This window comes from Apostichopus japonicus, chromosome 14 (assembly GCF_037975245.1).
Source record: "Apostichopus japonicus isolate 1M-3 chromosome 14, ASM3797524v1, whole genome shotgun sequence".
Lineage (NCBI taxonomy): Eukaryota > Metazoa > Echinodermata > Holothuroidea > Aspidochirotida > Stichopodidae > Apostichopus > Apostichopus japonicus.
Window position 1 is genome coordinate 12,978,783 of NC_092574.1, and position 22,331 is coordinate 13,001,113.

The 22,331-nt window shown below is 37.7% G+C and overlaps 2 protein-coding genes across 17 annotated transcripts in view; both read right to left on the reverse strand.

Moving 5' to 3' along the window:
- LOC139980294 (tyrosine-protein kinase receptor Tie-1-like) overlaps positions 1 to 15,797 on the reverse strand; it is a 36,465-nt gene extending 20,668 nt beyond the window's left edge. For 2 of the 5 annotated variants that reach the window (XR_011797506.1, XR_011797505.1), the window contains exons 1-4: positions 15,622 to 15,791; positions 7,083 to 7,180; positions 4,223 to 4,327; positions 2,817 to 2,912 (exon numbers count right to left, since the gene is read on the reverse strand). The gene's annotated coding sequence lies outside the window, so the exon portion shown is untranslated. Of the gene's footprint in view, positions 1 to 2,816; positions 2,913 to 4,222; positions 4,328 to 7,082; positions 7,181 to 15,621 lie in introns of all 5 variants that reach the window. The other 3 variants (XM_071991843.1, XR_011797508.1, XR_011797507.1) reach the window with 3 other exon arrangements.
- A 3,457-nt stretch (positions 15,798 to 19,254) lies between these two features.
- LOC139980298 (rho GTPase-activating protein 7-like) overlaps positions 19,255 to 22,331 on the reverse strand; it is a 175,483-nt gene continuing 172,406 nt past the window's right edge. For all 12 annotated transcript variants that reach the window (XM_071991853.1, XM_071991852.1, XM_071991862.1 and 9 more), the window contains 2 exons: positions 21,590 to 21,715; positions 19,255 to 21,197 (listed from right to left, as the gene is read on the reverse strand). In XM_071991853.1, the coding sequence (XP_071847954.1) occupies positions 20,906 to 21,197; positions 21,590 to 21,715 (418 nt within the window). In that variant the 3' untranslated portion in view covers positions 19,255 to 20,905. The remainder of the gene's footprint in view (positions 21,198 to 21,589; positions 21,716 to 22,331) is intronic.

A 22,331-nucleotide genomic window follows, 5' to 3' on the forward strand; every position in this document is an offset into this window, starting at 1 on the left:
TTTGCCATTTGACCATCCTAAGTGAAGTCTACCTTGGGTAGCTTAACAAACTTTCTCGGTTTCTTCAGGTGGATTTGGTGGCCATAAATATGCTTAAAATATGCTAGTTCAGCCAGACACTTTCAACTTCACTGCTTTTGTCAGAGCCTGTACTTTTTGGTGGAAGGTATTTTCCAGTTCTTATTTGGTTAATATTATCAACAAGTGTCCAAACTAAAATGCAATTGTGTTCCCCAGGTTTCTTTCCCTTCCCTTCTCCAAGGGACCGGTGGCTAGATTTTGTCGTTTCGGAGGTGACATTTTCCGTTAACAATTGGTACCTAAGTTTGACTGCAACTAAGTTCTAATTAAGCAGTGTAAATTTTGTTAAGTATGGTTGCATTATTACAATAACTAATGTGTCTAATAACTGGGCCCTAAAATATTTTTCATTTGGAAATTTTAAAAGAATTGTGTAAATTTCAAATTTAATGTTAACTTTTCCGTTAACTTTTCCGTCACCTCCAAAACAAAGCATTCTTCAGCCCAAGATTTATGTAAACAATAGTATAGCTATTTTAAACTTATTAAAATATACCACACCCCCTAATGTAATATTTGAGTAAAATTTGTGACAACATGACCAGTCGTTTTAATTTCTGGGAGATTCTTAACTTTCCGTTAACATGCGTCACCTCCGAAACATCTTGTCACCTCCGAAACAGGTTAGTTGGAAATTTTATCTCTACCTATCCAATAAACATCTTCCTTGGCTAAAAATCATATTACAGTAATTCTGTAGGGGTGTAGCAACCAGTATGATAATATCTTTTAAAAGGTCCTTATTAATTGGGTCAATCCATGCCAAATCAACAGATTTTTGGGTCGATTCCACGTCGACCCTCTCAGAATCGCCTGAAATTGATATGGTGTCTTGCCACATGTTTCAAAGGATGAAATTGGGCAAAAAACTTTTGAAAAGTTTTTGGTTGCTAGGATATGGCCACACCTAGCAACCAAATCCAGATTGCATTTTGAGAGCCCTAAATTTATGTCAAGTTTGGAGGCATCTTTTGCATAAAGTATTTTATGTCTGATATTGCAAATATTATGGAAGACATGTGACCAGCTTTCGAATTTAGCTAATTTTGAGGACATTTTACAGTCTCAATTTTTTGTATTAAAATGGCAAAAAATGAGATAGGGGCCTTTTCTGGCCCTACTTTGAGTGTGCTCTATATTCACAAACAATGGCATGTTTGAGTTTTAATTTGCATAGGATCCTTGTGCAGTGGTAGTTGTATGGGAAAAGTGCCCAAAAAATGTTGAGCGGGTCGTACCTTTTACGAACAGCGCCCTAAAACTTAAGAAATCTCACTTCTGGCCCTAATTGGGGGTCCAATTTGGGGCTGTGGGCAAATTTGAATTTTTCTTTAAATACCATTTTTCAGGAGTGTATTGACTCTATTTTTAAAAACTCAAGTCAAAAAGTTGTGTATTTTGTGTTATCTACTCAAATTCACGACTCGAAAATTGCGAAATCACGTAGTTCATATGTATGAAAATGAATGTACAAGCCGATTTGAGTAATTCAAATGACAACAACTTCTTAGCAATAGCATACAGGTGCTTAATAATTAAGAGGGTGGTTCACTAGCATAAGGACTACCAATAAACTGCATTTTCAGGGTCACATGCTCAACGATGCCTGTGAACAGCGTCCTCAAACATCACATTTTAACAACATTTTGGGCTATTTTGGGCATTTCAAGGTCAAAATTTGGTCACAATTAAAACATTTATTTTTTGTTTTCAGTACTAAACTAGTAAGACATGTATAGTTATGATGCGAAGAATGAGCTCTGGGCAACTTGGATTGGATATTAGCCTTCTGTGAGGAGACATTATTTAGGGTGTTTGACTTGGCCTTTTTTTTTTTTTAAATAGTTTAAAGTTAAAATTAAGAAAAACAATCCTTGATTTCCAATAAATTTTCAGTTAACATGGAAATATCTGTAATAGTTTTAAAAACTTTCTGCCAAATCCTTTTCATTTTTAAGTAACATATAATGATTTAAGCATTTTAAAGTTTACTTGAATCAGAGTACTGTTTTAACACTGTGTAAATATGGTTGCTTAAAAATATAAAGTTTCCTAGAGTCATACAGTCACCGAAAAATTACACCCATAAACGTATATGTTTAAGCTCCAAAAAGTTGAAGTTACAAAAATTTGAACCCTTTAACATGTGATGTTAGTAAAAATTTCAATATATGTGGTGTTTGAAATTTTGGCCCTGAGTTTACAAAAGTTACACCACTGATTGTGAAAATGACCATATACATGCACGCATACAGGGGGATAGGAGCTTGGGGGAGGGGGACTGGGGGCATGTGCCTCCCAACTATTTTTCAAAATAGCAAATGTGCCCTACTGGCAAATAAAATGTGCCCCTTTGATGAAGAACTGTCTTTTGGATATCTTAAGCCTTTGTTAATTTAAAAAAAATTAAATTATTATGTGCACCAAAATTGTATTGATAGCATACTAACACATCAAATACAGTATATTTAAGTGATTTGGCCGGTGTGTATCGGTTTATAGCATAACACGAGTGGTGGTTGTGGAATCAGAAAGTGCCCCTCTCATGTTGTGCCCCCCCCCACTTTTTGGAAGCTTCCTACCCCTTGCACCCAAACATACTTATACATGAATACACAAACACATACATACTATACACACACACACCCATACACACACGCACACACACGCCATCACCATCACATAAATTCCTTCGGCCTTTGGCAAGGAATCAATAAATTGTTGAAATATCCTACCTGTAGTGAAGGATTTGTGTAATCTCTTCAATTGGTTTTCCCAAGACTCTGTATCAGATTCCATTTCACTTTCACAGTCCTCCTCATATGGATCAACTGGAACAAAAAAAAAAATTTAAATGCTATGAATGATATCTGTTGCAGAATGAGGCATAAACCCAAGAGGTAATTGAATTGCCACTGGTAGTAGTTTTACTTAAGTGTAATCTTTTTTGGCAAACAGGTATTGAAAAATCCCTATCCGCTCTTCTCTAGCTATGGTGGTTAGCACAATATAGCTATCTCTAGTTGATCTTAGCATCATATAACCAATTCTTCAGCATCAATTTAAGATACAGTACGGTACTTTACTGAGTATTTGCTAGTGTGACTACAACTATGACTTGAGCAGAAGGAAAAGAAACAGGTCTATGCAGTCATGCTTGTGTGTATGGATGTATATGTGTATATGTAAGTGATATGCATGTGATATCACTTGTAAACATAATAACTTGATACTTAAGGCAAACTTCAGTAGAGCTCATACTAGTTAGGTAGAATACCTTTTTGTGAGTACATGGTCCCTATTGCTTTTGGTTTAGGTCAAAGTTCATCTGAGGTAAAAAACTGTTAACCTTTAATCATCGTAATTTGAGACAAACTTCAATTAAATTCATGCTTGTTATGTAGATTATTCATAGTGAGCACATGGTCCCTATAGTTTTTCTCAAAGGTCAACAGATGTCAAACACTGACAACCTTGTAAAAACCTTATCTTGACAAGACACACTTCAATTGAGCTCATACTTAGTATGTGTATTCTTTCGAGTGTTTATATGACCCATATTGTTTTATATGGAGGTTAACAGAGGTCAAACATAGAAACCTTGTAAAAAACATATAATGAGGTAAAATTCAATTGAGCTTATACAGTACTTGGTGGGTAGGTTACCCATAGTGAGAAGGTAGGTAGGTTTTCTTCTGTGCCAGATGGCTCAGAAGGTTGGTGCTTAAACCTGGTTTCCATGATGCAAGTAAAATTAGAGTGAAACACTCCCCCAATCTGTCAATCCCTTGCTAACTAGCCCCTAGCCGAAGCTAGCGCCCATTTTAGAGATGGGTGGACTGAAGCAAATGGAGTAAAGTGTCTTGCACAAGGATTCAACGTATTGACTATGCCACCTGTGGGACTCAGACTCACAACCTGTGTGTTAAATGCAAAAGGCACTAAGCCACCATGACCCATAGTGAGTGAATTATTTCTATTAGTTTTTTTCGGCAGTCAAAGGTCATGTGCAGTCAATAGAGGTTCAGCAATGTGTGGGACTGTGTGTGAGCCATAATGCAAAAGTGGACCTTTTCCAGATTGGACTTTGTTTGAGGACCCCTGCATATGTCACTGGCTTAAGGATAACAATTTTCCTTACCAGGCAACAATGCTTTTTGCCTTGTTGGACAAACTCTCTTTGGGGTTGATCTGGAAGAACATGCTTGGTCAAGATCGCTACTTTCACTATCTTCTTCCAGGGTACCTGAAAACCAAAATAAAAGAACCATGTACAATTAAATTAATTGTAAGTATGAAATTAATTCTTTCAACAAGAAATTGATAGGTAGATATTGATGGTTTGGCATATAAGAATTTCAGGTATCCTTTGACTTCATATTCAAGAACATCATATTCACTACAAATATTGTATTCTCATAATTAATTTACAACAGTGTGATTTCTTCTGACTAGTAGCCGTAATGGTAGACTTACATGGACTGTACTGTATGTTTGTTAATCAGTCCATGTACAATATTCAGCTCATAGCCATGTACTGTTGGACACCTCACTAAAGTATGTCATTCAACACATGTGTTGTTTAGAATGATTTAGTACTTTTGAAGCACACTTTTATAACTACCCTTTATTTTTTGCAGTGGCATAGTGAGGGGAGCAAGGGAACTTTCCCCAGGGCACAGGGTATAGGGCCCCCTGCCCCTCGGTGCTGATAATGCTCACTATGCCACTGATCGTACTTGGAGTTTTTGCATGCAAGACATAATCAAAATTTGCAATATATTGAAGAAATTACAGCAATTACAACAAAATGAATGTTGTACATATGACACCCAGCATGTAGCCATCCATGCGTGTGCATACTGTAGTAGGACACTTGTCACTGGTCCATCTTATTCCAGGGAGTTCATAAAGTTATGGATTTACCACCGGAGAGAAGACATGTACATGAATAAATAGGCAGTGGATGTGATTTCCTCTATCTCAAACAATATTTTGTGTCACCTTTACATATAAGTAACATTACCATATGAGTAACATATTTAATGAGTTACATTAGGATATTCAAAATTTCCAATACCTCAAAAAATATTGAAATGTTGAAATAATACAGATCAATGAATGGTAAGTAGGACAATCAGCATACAACTATTCACGCATGAGGGTGAGACACTTGTTACTGGTCCATCTTATTTCGGGAAATTATTAGGTAAAGATGATAAACCTGTCTAGCTCCTATTGAGGCACTACACAACCATTGAATGTTTTGTTACATCTTCCATACACTACTTCATATATAGACTAAAGAATTCCTGCTATATATAGAATGAACATAGACTTGTGTGTGTCATGAACACATGTGGCCTCCACTTCTGAATATATATATTATAAATAGGAAACATTAGGGGGACATCTTAAATCCATATTTCTTATATGTTAAAGACACACAGCTAAATGAATACTGTAGTAGGTAGGCCATTCAGCAAGTACTGTAAGACAAAGTTTGTTACTGGTCCATCTTTTGTCAGGGAATTTATAGTTGAGTATGCAAAACGTTTGCCTAGATCACTGTAGCCTATATGTCCATTACCTTTGAATACATATTCCACATACTACATTCTGTACCCCACAATGTACAATGAACATGGATTTGTGTGTTTGGAGGGGGGGCTACTAAGTAGGAGAGACCCATTGAAGACGAGTGTACTTGATTTAGGGATTTTCTTGTACACACATTGCTTCCACCGTCTTATGTCAAATTAAACAATTTGTGTCAACTTCAACATAGGCAACATTAGGGGGACATATTCATATATGTTGAAGACATGTACAGCTAAATGAACAGTACAGTTAAGACAAAGTTTGTCATTGGACTAGTGTTCAAACGATAAATGCATAACAGAAAATACCGATTACCGATTATTTTTTTCATAATCGTACCGATTCCGATTCCATTTAATTTGAAAATGAGAAAATATCCCGTTTATACGAAATCGGCAATAAAGTTTATGATAGAAACAATTATTGTTGTGATTTTCCTCTGTTTCCATTTGCTTCTTGTAATACAAGGCTCTTAGATATCCTTTTGTATGTACCAAGTAACCTCCGGAGTTTCTCGGAAAGAAAAAAAAAGATGCAATAATCGTACCGATTCTGATTCCGATTAGGTTAATCGTTTGAACACTACATTGGACCATTTTATTTCAGGGAATGTATAGTTGAGGATGATAAATATTGGCCTAGCTGGCTCTCACTGTAGCCCTTCATGATCTTCGAATACATATTCCATACTACATACCTCACAATGTGCAATGGACATGGATTTGTGTGTGTGGAGGGAGAGGGGGCTACTAGGTAGGAAAGACCCATTGAAGACATGGGAACATGTTTTAAGGATTGCCATGAACACTATATGTGGCTTTAATGTCTTACAGGCCTATCAAATTAAATATTTTGTGTCAACTTACACATAGGCAACATTAGGGGACATATATTCATATGTTGAAGACGTGCTATTAGCCACTGTGCCCCTGCTTATCTTGAACCCTGGTCCATCTTATTTCAAGGAATTTATAGTTGAGGTTGCAAAACATTTGCCCAGCTCACTGTATCCCTACATGACCTTTGGATAAATATTCCATACTACTTAGCTCACAGTGTCCAATGGGCATATAAGTGGAGGGGGGGGGGGGTTACTAAGTAGGATAGACCTGCATTGGAATCATGTGTAACTAGGCTATACCAAAGTTCAAACACAAGCGTTAAAATTCCTCAGAACTCAATTTTTTTTATAAGTAAATATTGTATGTACTTGCCCAATGTTAAATGAATGGTGGTTATGACATTCAGCACACAGCCAAGTCCAGTAACACAAAGTTTGTCACTGGACCTGTATTGGGATACACTTCAATCCAAACATCACAAAAGACATTTTTTGTATATATGTACGCAGTTGTCAAACTCATTATCAATCACTACATGAAATATCAAACCTTTCTTACCTGTCAAGGTTTTGTGTGTTGTTTCAGGAGATGACTACTGTCACAGGAGCTTGTTTCAGATTCTGTAAAATTTTCACAACTTTCCTCATCTTGTGGAACTGAAAGATATGTGCAAAAGGTCATGAAGAATTTGTAGCTACAGAGTATACATTGCATAATTATTTAAGAATGAAACAGATCCAACAGTAAGCTAATGGGGTCTTACTTTACCAAGTGCTGTAACGTTAGCTAGGCATTTTGGACTAGTCACTGACCATAACTGTGTGTTATGGTTTATCAAAGGTGGAAGCTGTTTAACCGATCGTCAGCCAAATACCCAGAATTTGTAGCAAAGTATATACTGTACCTGTAATATATATTGTCATATTTTCCGAGAGTATTTTTAACTCATAGAGACAGATATTTTGACTATTTATTTCTTCAATGTTGTTTACATTTTAGACTGTTGAACAGTGGCTTAATAAATTGGACAGATCATTAAATGTTTTGTTTAGTGTATTTTCAATAAAACTACTGTACTGTTTTTTTGCGTGCTTTGGGCGCTGTTATTAGACCTCCTAATCAAAGGTTTATTCTATACTAATGAGGTTATATTAATTGTTGCGGTTGGATTAACTAAATCCTTTTGTCTCGATGATTTGTGTTTCAAGGGTTTTAAGTTTTGTTCTGCTTGAACCTTTTATTTATTTACCATTTTATTAAATAATTACTATACATAACAGGCGCGTATCCAGGATTTTCTAACCCGGGGGGCGCGAATTACTATCTAAGCGGAGCGCCACCATCGGTTGGCGCGCAGCGTACAAGAAAATTTCTGGTTTTGATACCCCCCCAGATCACCGGAAACGGCACATCTCGGGCTTGAAATGACCAACCAGATGTACACTTTTGGCCTGAGAACCAAGTATTTCCTAATAGTTTTTTTTCCATCCATAACCTTTTTGAAGATTGTCACCCCGGCACACGTCATATTCGACCTGATCGCATGTCCTGTGGGTCTTTGCTTTTGTAGGTGATTCTACGTCGCGGCCCACAATACCCGTCAGCCCCACTTTTCAAGGTTTTAAGCCCCAAATTTGTTCAGAATTTGAAAATTCACATTTCTCGTGAATAAACTCACTTCAAAACATACCCATAATGTTGTACAAAATTTCATCTATGGACAACCAATATAGAAAAACTACCTTCAACCCCTAACAGACCGGTCAAAATTGCACGAGTAGAGGGAAGTGTGATGCAGAATGTTGGTCAGAAATTTTCGAAAATTCCGACACAGTTAATTTATTGGTGTAGAAATATTAAACCTCTTATAACGGCTATTATAAAACTTGGTTGAAGGAAATGAAAAAAATAGCAGATATTTCCGAAACCGAACACTACACACATAGGCGTAGGAGGGGCGGCGGCAGTGGCGGAGCTAGGGGTATTGGTCAGGAGGGGCGAGAATGGTCTGTAGGGGCGCTTTCGACACTATCTAAGCGGAGCGCCACCACTGGTTGGCGCGTAGCGCACAGACAAATTTTGAGTAAAGATACTCCCTAGATCGCCGGAAATGACCCCTTCAGGGCCTGGCTAATTTGCAGATAAACGAAGAATAGGGTGTCATCGCCAAATTACACCAACAAAATGTGACAAATGTCAATAAGTAGATGAGAGCGCAATAAAAAAGTCAATAATCTAGAATAAGTAAAAAGTGGTAAAGAGCTGAAAAAGGCGCCAGCAGTCCATTTGAGTCCGTCAGGGGGCGCATCCGTCCCCTGACCGTATGGACGCTCCGCCACTGCGCGGCGGGGGTGCAGCCCCTAATTCGCCATTACTAATGTAAAAGAGAGTTTTGACATAATTGGACCTCCATGCTTTTTATACATCTACATGAGACATGTCGTTGTTTACATTAGCATCCCGCGGTATACTGCGTAATTTTAACAGACCGTACGGTACATGATGGCATGCGATGTAATAACCGATGCTTGCTTATATGATATTGACATTGACACGTTGAACGCGCGAAAATGTTTGGTTATTTTTTCAGGCAAGTCGGACAGTTTTGAGGCTTTTCATCCTGGAACGCCATTTTCATGCTCACTGATATGATGTGATATCTGCTGTTTGCGTTACAAATTCGAACAGGCGCGTAGCGAGGAATTTGCCAAGGGAGGGGCGAAGCCTGTAGGCAAATTATCTAAGCGTAGCGCCACCATAAGTTGGCGCGAAGCGTACAAGAAAATTTTGGCCGAAAATGCCTTCCAGATCGCTGGAAATGGCACTACCCAGGACCATTTGTTAGCGCGAAGCGTACAAGCAAATTTTGGCCGAAAATGTCGCCCAGATCGCTGGAAATGACACTTCCCAGGCCTTGTAAGTTGCATCTAAGCACTTTCTATTTTGAAATTACTTAGCGATATCATTTAAAAAAATACTGAATGGGGGGGGGGCGGTCGCCCCATCCCAAAATGCGTCATGTTCCCCGACGACACGGTCGAGATCGAGACCAGCCACAGTTGGTTTCATAGCACAATTCTACACACGCGTTATGATAGACCATATATAGTATATATATAGATCATTAGTGAGAGAGGAAAATGGAAACGTCAAAAAAATGGAGTTGTCGGTGTAAGGGGTAGGGTGAGGCACACTTTTACGAAATCATTGATCCGTCACTGGCTACCCTTCAGCGCTGTAATGATGTCACTGTTCCTCTTTCTCTTCCCGGTGTCTTCGCGTTTTTCTTTTACTCCCTCCTTTTCTCCTTCTTCTCTCTTTCTTCTTTTTCTTTTCCCTTCCTTCCTCTCCTCCTCCTCTTTTTCCCCTCTTTTTTCCTTTTTTCTTCTCTTTTTTTTCTCTCCTCTTTTTCTTACCCGGGGGGCGCGCGCCCCCAACGCCCCCCCCCTGGATACGCACCTGCATAATAATTTATGTTTTATGGTGTTGCTTCATATTTCTTATTTGTGTCGATGGCACCAATACTAATGAATGGGTGATCATGATCTGGTAAATAAGTGAAGTTCCTTATCTGACCGAAACTCGGGTAAATATCCACAACGTTTACTAAAACCTCCACAACACAGTCACTGCTGTTTGCACGATTCTTACCCACTATTACTAGTTTTAACAATAATTTTTTTCTTACTTAACTGTGTGTAGCACATCTTCATCATGGACAATATCTTGTGATTATATTTTAAAAATGAATTCAGTGATAAAAGACAACAAATTTTGCCCAAAACTTTACACACACAATACGACAGGACAGACTTCTAAGTAACCATGCTGTTATCAGGACATTTGTACCCAAACCACAGTATCAGCCAGTGAAAACAAACGATAGATACATTCACTAAGTACTATGGTGAGCTTGATCGCCAGAGCTAAAATACTCTTATTCAGAAGTTTAAACTTCAAGTAATTTCAAATAATTGTGTAGTTGTTATTTGCTACTAAACACTAATCGTTTAAGTCAAGAAACCATTTCTTTACTTAGCTAGAGCCATTATCTGTATGTTATCTACTGTACACTATTCAAGACATTGACATAAACATGATGCAGCTCAGATTTGCGACCCTGATAACGTCTCAGACCAAGATAAAATAGAAAAAATTCAAAGGAAGGCAGCACATTTTGTAACTCGTGATTCTGTAGGGCAATCCAGCGTCACTGAGATCTTAAAGACTTTGAAATGGGAACCCCTCATAGAAAGATGGAAAAGGGCCAGACTCATGCTTTTTTTATCAAATTATAAATGGCCTTGTTGCAGTCCCAAACGAGACTAATCCCTTCTTGAAACCAGGGAGACGTGACAGCTGTACTCAAATTCCTTGCTTTTCATGATAGTTTCTATCCTAGGACTATTAAAGTCTGGAATACGCAATCCTTGGCCAATAAGGAGAGCCATATTCTTTGAGGTGCTTAAAACTAGATTCCCCACGTATGGTTGTTAGTGTTACTAGCACTGCTGCCCTGAGTAACAACATCCTCGTTGTGATACCCGAGAGGGGTTTTAACAAGTACGTAACAGAAACAGAAATACACTGTAGATTGGTGTGTGCTCACCGGCAAAAAATCTGGTGACTGCCGAAAAGTGACTTCAGCCTGCGCTGCCCATAGACGTTAACTCGAATAAGGCAAGTCTAATGTAATTCACATATATACCTTAGGCCTAGCCTAATCGTGCATCGTTTTATTGTTCATCAACCATGGACACTAGTGTGGAGGTTTGCGAAAAGTTCCCATTTTCATGCAGAAGAGGTTATAGCGCTTACACAGGTTAAATCTCTGACCAAGGTGGCTAAATCCTGACTAGTCCAAAATCACAACGTTGCATCACGGTGCACACACACAGAAATATTTTCTGAGTTCTCCGTACGCATTGATTTTGCACAGGAATGAGATCTCAAAATAAAATATAGTTCGTTATATACAGTAGATACAGTCAACCATCTCCGGGAGGCGTTGCAAATGTTCAAAGCCCCCAGTCCCAAGCCCCCCACGGTATGGTACTCAAACTTCATGAACACCTAGCTGGTACATACGAAATTTGGGTCAGGACTTAGTTTGGGTCAAATCCCTATTTTCCTTGGCGCACGGGGCCCCTAACACATGCCAGATATGCCAATTTTGTTTTTATCTACAGATGTATATACCTGTACTAAGTAATAATGTAGCATGACAATGTTGCCTTTTTGGTGATTGGAAAAGAGTAGACTTTGGAACACATATCATCAGTCACTAACATAGCAAATTCTTTAACTTTAAGACTCGCGCAAAACGAAACGTTAATCTGACCTAGTTTCGAAAGAGGTGTAACAAAAGTGTTAGACACCATCATCAACCCAGAAAATACGCACACAGCTTGCTACTGTACCTTTGGTAATTAGACACTACAGTCAGTACATACAGCTGTGGTCAATACCTACAGCACAGTGTACAAACGATGCAGCGATGGACATATCTCAGGTCCCGCTAAAGATAACAAGGTATCACTTTCATTACTGTGTTCATTTTGTAGCTCAACAAGCAGAAAATTTCACTTGCAAGCAACAGAAAGTTTCCTTTTTTAGAGGGGCGAGTCTTCAATGCCTTTAACTGCCAAAATCTGATGATTAAATCAAAAGATATTTTCATCTCATATAGATACTACTAGACTGGATAAGAGGAGCTTAAATAGGCGTTAGGTGAGACATTTCTTCAGGTATTTAGGCTTCATTTTGTTTCCTTTAATACTGATGCTACAACAAAAATTGGGGGTTGGGGGCCAGGGGGGGGGGCAGAGTAAGACTCAATACTTATTATAGATTCAGAATCAATTTACCCCCTTGAGTATTTAAGTTGCAGAAAAGGCAGCTTTTCATCAATGGTCTATATACGTCTCATGCTTTACTTAATGATTGCTGTGTAATGAGATCCCTTTTGCGAATATGATTTGAGGTAATTCTAAAAAATAAGTACAGTATGTGGAAGCTTGGGGTATAGGAGCACAAGGCCTAGTTTTACGAAGAAAATGGTCTCCATACAGGAGAGCAGTGGCAAAATTGTGTTCCACGTCATACATTATTTTGTCAATCTGGTTATATGTGAAATTTAAAGGTCTTGTTCATATGAAATCTTGAACAATAAAAATTGTAATCTTTGCAGTCATGCTGGCATGTGTACATGGGTGTGTTTATGTGGTCATGCTTAGCAGCTTGTAAACACAATATCTCAAGAATGGAAAATTTGACAGTCCCCATGTTTGATATGTAGGTGGGCTACATTGAATAAAAGAACCTGACTGTCTTTAAAGATCAAGGTTTGGGGTCAAAGGATTTACGGAAATCCTTGTAAAAGCAATATCTCAAGAAGAAAAGCTTTCAGAGATTACAGGTTACCTGTGCTGATTTATTACACTGTTGTACTAAATAGAAGACTAAGACCGTTTTGGTCATCAATCACTCTTTGTAAATGTCTTTGTAAATATTCTTAATGCCACATCTCTTCCTCAATGCTTTTTGCTATAATACTTAAATCAAGTGTGTAACATTGAAACCACAATGCAGTTTTGCATTCTGGTTATACATCTTTCTTAGGACTGTTGTATATATTCCTGTTTCACATGCTGTTTATGATGTTTAATTAAAGGTTCACCTTTATTGGTATCTTCAATTCCTGTGTCTCTTATCTGTGACAGTGTCAGATTCTGTTATTTAAAATTGTCCAAGAAAGCATGGAAAACGATATTCATAGAAATTTGAAAATATAATAACCTGGTTCTGTTTTTATATGCATACTTCTAATGCATGTTTCAAAGGATTTGGTACTCACGTCACCCTAAGTGCATTTTGCACATTACATTGTTTTCATGCACTAAGTATGACAAACTATAAAGTGTTATGCTCTCAGTACACTTGGTAAAGCATTTTCCTCCTATTACATGGAGGTCATCATTCAAACACTTGATATGAAATAATGTACTGAGTGTTCGCTATATATGCAGTGCAAATGTCCCTTTACCAAATGACCCTGTTTAATAAAAAGAAATTGCTCTGCTGTGAATGGAACCCTAATTATAAACCTATTAGCTTAAACCTATAATCCGAAACCAAAATGTCTCCGCCTTGAAGCAGCCAAACAGGCACCATGAACAGCTTCGGCGCTGCAATGCAACATCAAACAAACAGTCGAAGCATTGTAGAAGAAAATATGTCAGTAAGACATCTCAAATTCTAGCAGGCCTATGTAGTTTTTCACAAAGGTAGTATGCTATTTTAATATTCTACAGCTCAGTTATTTTCTGTAGTGTTTCACACCAAGATAGCAGTCCAAACACTAGGTTGAACTGGTTTTGCCCACCATGCATGGTTATTCACACACTTGATATTCCATTCTGGGTGTCACTTACTACATCAAAGACACAGTGGTTCAAACACTTGGTACAAAACACTGAGTGTTTCGTGTACCATCTTACCAGACAGTAGGGTTGAGGCTAGTGTCAAGGTGTTTCGGCAACGCAGCTAGTTGAGACTAGTTTCAAGGTGTTTCGACAACGCCAGCTAGTTGAGACTAGTTTCAAGGTGTTTCCAAAACAAAACTTGATATTGCTTTCTGAGGGTTCCACTGAGATTAGAATCAAGGTGTTTCGACACACAGCTAGTTGAGGCTAGTGTCAAGGTGTTTCGACAACAAGACTAATTGGTATTGCATTCTGAGGGTTTCACTGAGATTAGTGTCGAGGTGTTTCGACAACGCAGCTAGTTGAGGTTAGTTTCAAGGTGTTTCGACAACGCCAGCTAGTTGAGACTAGTTTCAAGGTGTTTCGACAACAAAACTTGGTATTGCTTTTTTAGGGTTCCACTGAGATTAGTGTCAAGGTGTTTCGACAACACAGCTAGTTGAGGCTAGTCTCAAGGTTTTTCGACAACAATACTAATTGGTATTGCATTCTGAGGGTTTCACTGAGATTAGTGTCAAGGTGTTTCAACAACGCAGCTAGTTGAGACTAGTTTCAAGGTGTTTCCACAACGCCAGCTAGTTGAGACTAGTTTCAAGGTGTTTCGACAACAAAACATGGTATTGCTTTTTGAGGGTTCCACTGAGATTAGTGTCAAGGCGTTTCGACAACGCAGCTAGTTGAGGCTAGTCTCAAGGTGTTTCGACAACAAAACATGGTATTGCTTTTTGAGGGTTCCACTGAGATTAGTGTCAAGGTGTAATGACAACGCAGCTAGTTGAGGCTAGTGTCAAGGTGTTTCGACAACAAGACTAATTGGTATTGCATTCTGAGGGTTTCACTGAGATTAGTCTCAAGGTGTTTCGACAACGCAGCTAGTTGAGGTTAGTTTCAAGGTGTTTCGACAACGCCAGCTAGTTGAGACTAGTTTCAAGGTGTTTCGACAACAAAACTTGGTATTGCTTTTTTAGGGTTCCACTGAGATTAGTGTCAAGGTGTTTCGACAACACAGCTAGTTGAGGCTAGTCTCAAGGTTTTTCGACAACAATACTAATTGGTATTGCATTCTGAGGGTTTCACTGAGATTAGTGTCAAGGTGTTTCAACAACGCAGCTAGTTGAGACTAGTTTCAAGGTGTTTCCACAACGCCAGCTAGTTGAGACTAGTTTCAAGGTGTTGCGACAACAAAACATGGTATTGCTTTTTGAGGGTTCCACTGAGATTAGTGTCAAGGCGTTTCGACAACGCAGCTAGTTGAGGCTAGTCTCAAGGTGTTTCGACAACAAAACATGGTATTGCTTTTTGAGGGTTCCACTGAGATTAGTGTCAAGGTGTAATGACAACGCAGCTAGTTGAGGCTAGTGTCAAGGTGTTTCGACAACACAGCTATACAGTAGTTGAGGCTAGTTTCAAGGTGTTTCGACAACAAAACTTGGTATTGCATTCTGAGGGTTTCACTTACTGTACCAGGACAAAGTGATTCAAACACTTGGAATGCCATGCAGGGTGTTTCAATTACGGCATCACAGACACAGTGATTCAAACACCTGTTACAGCAAACTGAGTGTTTCGTGTACCAACTTTACCTAGGGCCTAGATCTGAGGGTTTCGCTTACCTTAGTGATGAAAACAGTTAGTACCGCAAACTCAGTGTTTCGTTTCCATCATTTCTTGACTTGATTTTATGCATTTCGATTTAACAATGCTCTAAAAGTAACTAACAACTTCATCTCTATCCCCAACACATCCCAAAACTCCATAATACGATCAGCGAATCCGAAACGGAAGTGACGTTAGAGGTCAACTAGCTGTGTTGTCGAAACACCTTGGAACTAACCTCAGCCCTAGCTAGCACGTCAGGTTGAACTTATCGACTTTAAATATTAAGTGTTTCATGCTTTCCTTGTCATATTTGATGACGTCAAAATGAACTTGGCTGTGATTGGCTATTCAATATACACAATAGTACGAACCTACCTGCATAAAAAAAATCCCTTCCCGGTCAGATAATTACACGAAATTGGTGTATAACAAAGACAAGGGTGTCTTCTACTACACGTCTAATTTTAATGTCGATGGGTGTTTCAGAGAGGACAAGAGAGGGGGGCTGAAAAGAGGGGGTTTTCCAAATTGTGCACTTATAAAGAACAGTCATCACGTATTTCTATCTTGAACTTTGGGACCACGTATCTCCCGAACGGAAGCAGATATGGACCTGGGAGTTGCAGATTTGGGCTCCTGAGCATCGATTTACTCATTATTAACAAAGTCGAAAAGAATTTTTAGTCTCTTTGGTGTCATTTTAAAAGTATTTCTGATTACATTACGTACAGATTCGCACTTCATCCTTTTCTATGAGAAATGTACATATGGGAAACATGACAATGACCGTCAAAAATAAAATCAATTTCAAGAGTACTAGCGATCAATTCGCTCAATTTATTTTTTTCAAAAAAATGTTTGAAAAGTGACATGAATTCCACCTCATTCATTCATATTATTTGAGCATGTTGAACGCTTGCGATAACCCAAACCGTTAAAAAATACCGCCCCTCCCCTCTCTCTTCATACACTGCGCTTCCAACAGTGGCGGAGCGTCCATTCAGTCCCCCCCCCCCCTGACAGACTCAAATGGACTGCTGGCGCTCTTTTCAGCTATTTACCACTTTTTACTTATTCGCGATTGACTTTTTTATTGCGCTATCATCTTCCTATTGACATTTGTCACATTTTGTTGGCGATGACACCTATTAATTCTTCGGAAAGGTTCATTTCCGGTGATCTAGGGAGTATCTTTACTCAAAAAAATTCTGTACGCTCCGCGCCAGCCTGTGGTGGCGCTCCGCTTAGATAAAATCGAAAGCGCCCATACAGACCATTCTAGCCCCCTCTGACCAATACCCCTAGCTCCGCCACTGCAAGAATAGGGTTCGTTAACACAACAACGTGAAGAATACCAGTTAGATACCATCACTGTCATAGTAAACACCTTGTCTAAGGTTCAAACCCTAGAAGGTGAAATCTTAATATTCTGCCTTTCCTCCTTCCAATCTCCACCAGAGATATCATTTTGATTTTCTGCTCTTTTCCTCCTTCCATTCACTCCTTGAACAACACCCTGCGTTCCATTTTTGAAGAAAAACTTACCATTAAAACATTGAACACTTCTATCGCTTAGCATGCAACTTCCGAGGAACAACACAAAACCGGAAAACATCATGAATAACAAAGGTTTGATTTGACTGCTTTGAAATCACGTATCACTTGCAACATGCGTCGAGCGCCCTCTTTCATCGCTGCTATTGCTTGAAATACAACTTCCGAGGAACAATAAAAAGCGAAAAACTTTTTGGAAGAACAAAAGTTTGAGACTGCTTTGTTCTTCCAAAAAGTTTGCCAGTGATACGTGATTTCAAAGCAGTCAAATCCGTAGCAATTACGTAGCACAGATTGCATCTTTCTTCACAGAAAGTATTGATGTTGTAGATCTGTACTATGGAGACTTGGACAGCAATCATAAGCCTAGTGGTGAGTGAAATTTGACGAGCAGATTTTTAGTCACGGTCGCCAAATAGCGAGTACTTTAAAAAATATTTGTAGCGGCCTGAAAACCGCTAAGACATGATTTATCATGGTAGAAATCATGGATACTGTTCATGTTGCCATATTGAGTACAAGAATCTGTTGCTTGTGAGGTCAAATCTCATTTGAGGTCACCAGAGGTCAAACTCTAAAACCCTTTACATGATATCTAACGCTGGGAATCGTGGATACTTCTCATACTTGTTTTTGGTGGAGGTGTGTATTGCCATGTACAGTATACTGACCTGTGTTTATCATGCCATTGTGTAATTGTGCATCAAAATAGTGGTTTGGGCCATTTATATTGTAACAGCTACTTCTGGTTAACAAGCAGAAGTCATCTAAACCTCAATGCATTTTGCATTCTGGTTTAAAAATATTTTCCATAACTTTGTACTTATTGAACTGGATAACTTTTCAAATTTCAATGTATTTTATGATTCCATTAGTCTTTTGCAATCATCCCATAACTCAAGGGTAGTGTTGGTATGGGTTTAAAGGCTCTTCCCTTTCAAATTTAAGCTAAATGAGTTGGTTTTTCAAACTAGCCATAACATTTCTATTTAGCCAAAGGGCATGTATTGTCATAATTTGGACGTTTGGCTGTTGGAAAACTCAGTAGTATCTTAATTGGTATTATATAAAACTAATAATTTATATAATCCTATTATTATATAGTAGTATTATATAATACTAATAATGTATGTATGTATGTATATGTGATCTTCCCGCAAGCAGGAACTCGCGAAAGAAGCCATGGAGGCTTATAGACTCGCAAGCTGACCGAAGCCAATAATAGTATCATAGTAGTAATAATTCTATAATCATATTATCTAATTCTAATAATATACTCCATAATAAATTGGTATTATATAATATAATATTATACATTATAAACCAATATTATGTACCAATGTATTATGTAAACTAAACTTAACATAAGAGCCATGTAATATTTATACCAAGTTCACATCGTTTAGTATTGATGACACTGCCAAGAATTTGAATGTTTGAGATGCTATTCAGCTTGATATCGGGCAGTTTTGTATTATTGTTCAATAGTCCTGCATCCTAGTGAGTAACTATTGTTCCTGCTGATCTTATAACTGAAAGTTTTGTTAATCAACAAACAATAGTTTACTAATCAATATATTAGGAAATAAAAATATAAAATCTTCTAATCATGTATTTTTTTTTGCTTCAACATGCTGCAAGGATGGTAAAACAGTGTATCCTCTGTTTTGAAGAGATTCAATAACAAATATTTTTAGCTGATAGGTGTTTCAAGGAGATGATTGTTTGTTATACAAAGCAAAATGATTTAATACTGAGAAGTTCAGCTTATATCCTCATAGCCTGAGATTAATTCCCCAGATATCATCAGGGCAATCAACTGTGTGACATAATTTACATATCAGGTTGTCTTTTTCTAGCTGGGACTTTGGGGTCCCTTGAAAGATGTTGAAAATCCTAAAGTTATCTTCTGATATGAAAACAGTAGTATGTCGTACTGAGAAGAAACAATAAATATTAGAAACATTTGTCCTGTTCGAACTCAAACTGTATCGTTATGAAGAAACCATTGAACAGAAACTGACTTCCCACCTGGCAGTAAAAAAAAAATAAAGTAGCACATGACAAAGAAACAAGACAATCAAATATATATCTTCATTTGTAACTGAGTATCCACCGATAATTTATTCTTGTTTTTGTGTTTTTTTGGGCTTTATATGTTGTAGTATGTTACTCTGGTTGATTACACATATTGCAGAATAGAGGAATGAAATAGGCTTTGTACAATGTACACAGATATACCTTGTTACATGAGACATATACATACTGATACACTACTATGCTCCATACACCATCAGACTGCCTCGACAATGACAACAATACTTATGGCCCCCTCCCCACAGAAACACTATGTACAGGGTAGAGGTAGCATAGAACAAATAATAATAATATATAGCAATAACCAAACTAAGAAAGCCTCCAAAGAAAGACATCATATATTTATAGAGAATATGCATATAATACAATAAAACAATAACTTTAAAAAAAAAAAAGTCTTTTCATGGTCAACTTCTTGCCTGTGGATAATTTTGTTATCACTTGAATTTATTTTTGGCAATAAATTGGCGATTCTGAATCTTGAAATATCTGTGATTGTAACTTAAAAAAAAAAAAAAAAAAAAAACAGACAATTTTTAAAATCTTTGAAAATAAAAAAACCTGTAATAACAGGTGTTGGGATAGAAAGATGCAGCTTTGCAGAATCCACAATCCTATATTGAATATATTTTAATAAGCTATTCACATATGAAGGTTTGTTTAGCCTGATGTCACCTCTTAAGCTACACAGGAAAGGTGTATGAAAATAATGATTTTATGCGCACATAGAACAAATTGCCCACTCTACAAATGTATAGAGGAAAGAAAATTTCTTGAATTGTAAATGAACTTTCGCTTGCAAGATACGATACATATGTATTACTGTTCCAGGAATTGACGTTTTCCAAAATAGAGATGAACTTAGACGAGATCTTGAAAGAAGATAACTAATAAATAAAGAGTTCTTTTCGTTATGCCCTCATGGTTATAAAACAGAAAATAAGACCAAACACAAAACAGACTGAACATTTTTTAGTAAAAAATAGACAAGTTTGGCAAGAGTAAAAGAAGAATCCCTGAATAAATATGTGAACGTTGCGGTACGTAAGATAAAATAAGGAATTCTAACATTGATTCAAGATTTCATACTCCACTTGTCTCTCTCGATCTCTCCAGCTTTATGTGATCTCAAATTAAGACTAATTACCAAGTACCATATGTAAACCTCTTCAGAGAGAGAGCTGCTGCTGCATATGACATCATCTCTATGGACATTATAAACCACCACACAGATAAATAACAGGATGCTGACGACAGAATATCTATAAAATATTACAACTAGCTATATGACATTTCACTATTACATAATGAACTGACTACAAGTAACGGTATTCACAAACCTTTACAATAATAATAATAATAATAATTTAACAGATTTGTGCGAAATTGTCTCTTTTTTTTCTTTTCCTTTCTGTTTTGAGTTACTTCTTTCCCATTGGCACATAAGCACTGATGAACAAATTGAATTGTTACGGTGAGTATTTTTTTTTTATAGTTTACACACTAGCATCCCATAACGGTGCAAACAGGTTACTTCACAACTATGTAACATTATCATCCTGCATTTAGCATTTGCAAACTCTTGTTGGTTGGACCATCAGTTCAACATTCGTTCTTTACATCTGACGATTGACCATGAGTTGTCCTTCAGACTTTTGTTTCTGGCCCGTCTGCTTTGTGCTGATACATGCCTATTATTCTCTTAATCAATCCTGCTACGATGTGTCCGTAAGCCTTGTTGTACCACTCCGTTGTTCGTCCCTTAGTGTCAATCCTGCATATGTAAGTCAACTTTGACCTTCCTGATCCACAAGGCTCTATCAGAAATCTGGATGCTAGAACTGTTCCCCTGACACCCCCTATGAGGGGTGCGTCGTCGTGCTCCACAGACGTAGATACCAAAACACAGGCCCCCTTGGGAAGATTAGTCCTCCAGGACCTGTTAGTGAAAGAAATCAGATGATGATTATTATTATTCAAGCTAATGACCACATAGTACAATTGGTTGAAGAAAACGCCTCTAGGTCAATTATTTGCAAATGAGAATAGGTAACTTGACTCGGTCACATTCCTACCGGTTACCTTTCTATCTCCTTAAAGTTTAACCTCCTTAAACAGAGATACGAACACTACTTTAGTATAAGATCAATGCAAAAGTCATTACCACCACTTTGCGTAACCATTGGCTTTAAAAGTTCAATTCAAAGGAACAGCGTTGAGATACACATAGTGACACATAATTCACAAGCAGTTTCCAATACAGAGTATTTCAAAAGAAGTGTAAGAGAGTTAAGAAATTGTGTCAAAGTTGTAATTCATCTATGACCGTACCTGACAACACAGTAGTCTCTGCTGGGATGTGGAGCCATGCTGTTCACCACGTACTGAAATACCTCGGAATTATTCTCCAACGTCTCAACAACTCTCCACTTCAAGAGATCTTCATCCCACAGATGTCTAAAATAAGACGAAAGATGCCGATGACATTTGGAATTTATCCCTGCTACCTGCATCTCTCTGTGAACCCAATCTACCGACCCCACTAACCTTACAACCTTACTTAAATTATATTCATCTTGTAGGCTTAATTTTCACTTTTCAAAGGTTGGTATATATCAGTGTTCTCTTTAGTATGTTGAAGTGACTTTATTTACAATACTTCGTATTTTCTTTTGTACTGACCAAATAGTCTCTGGTTTTGGGTTTTCTGGGAAAATTATGTTGTTGCCTCTCAAAACGCACTGAAGAACTATTGTCTGACTGGATAGAATAAATGGTGCTTGTATGGTCTACCATAACATTATTGCAAAATGCCTCAAAGGCGATTTCAAAATTTGCAAATAAGTATTCTCGATCTTGCTATTCCGATGTATTGTTAATCATTATCTGCTGCTCTTTGTACCATGTGTAATGATGTGGTTCTATTGAACGGTTATGAAAGAATAAAAAATGAGACAGATAACTTTCACGGAAAACATTTCAACTACTGGTCAGACATTTTATCCTGAAAATTATCGTTTCACATCTTTTACTAGCAGCAATTACTTCTAAAAGCATTAAAAACTGACTGATA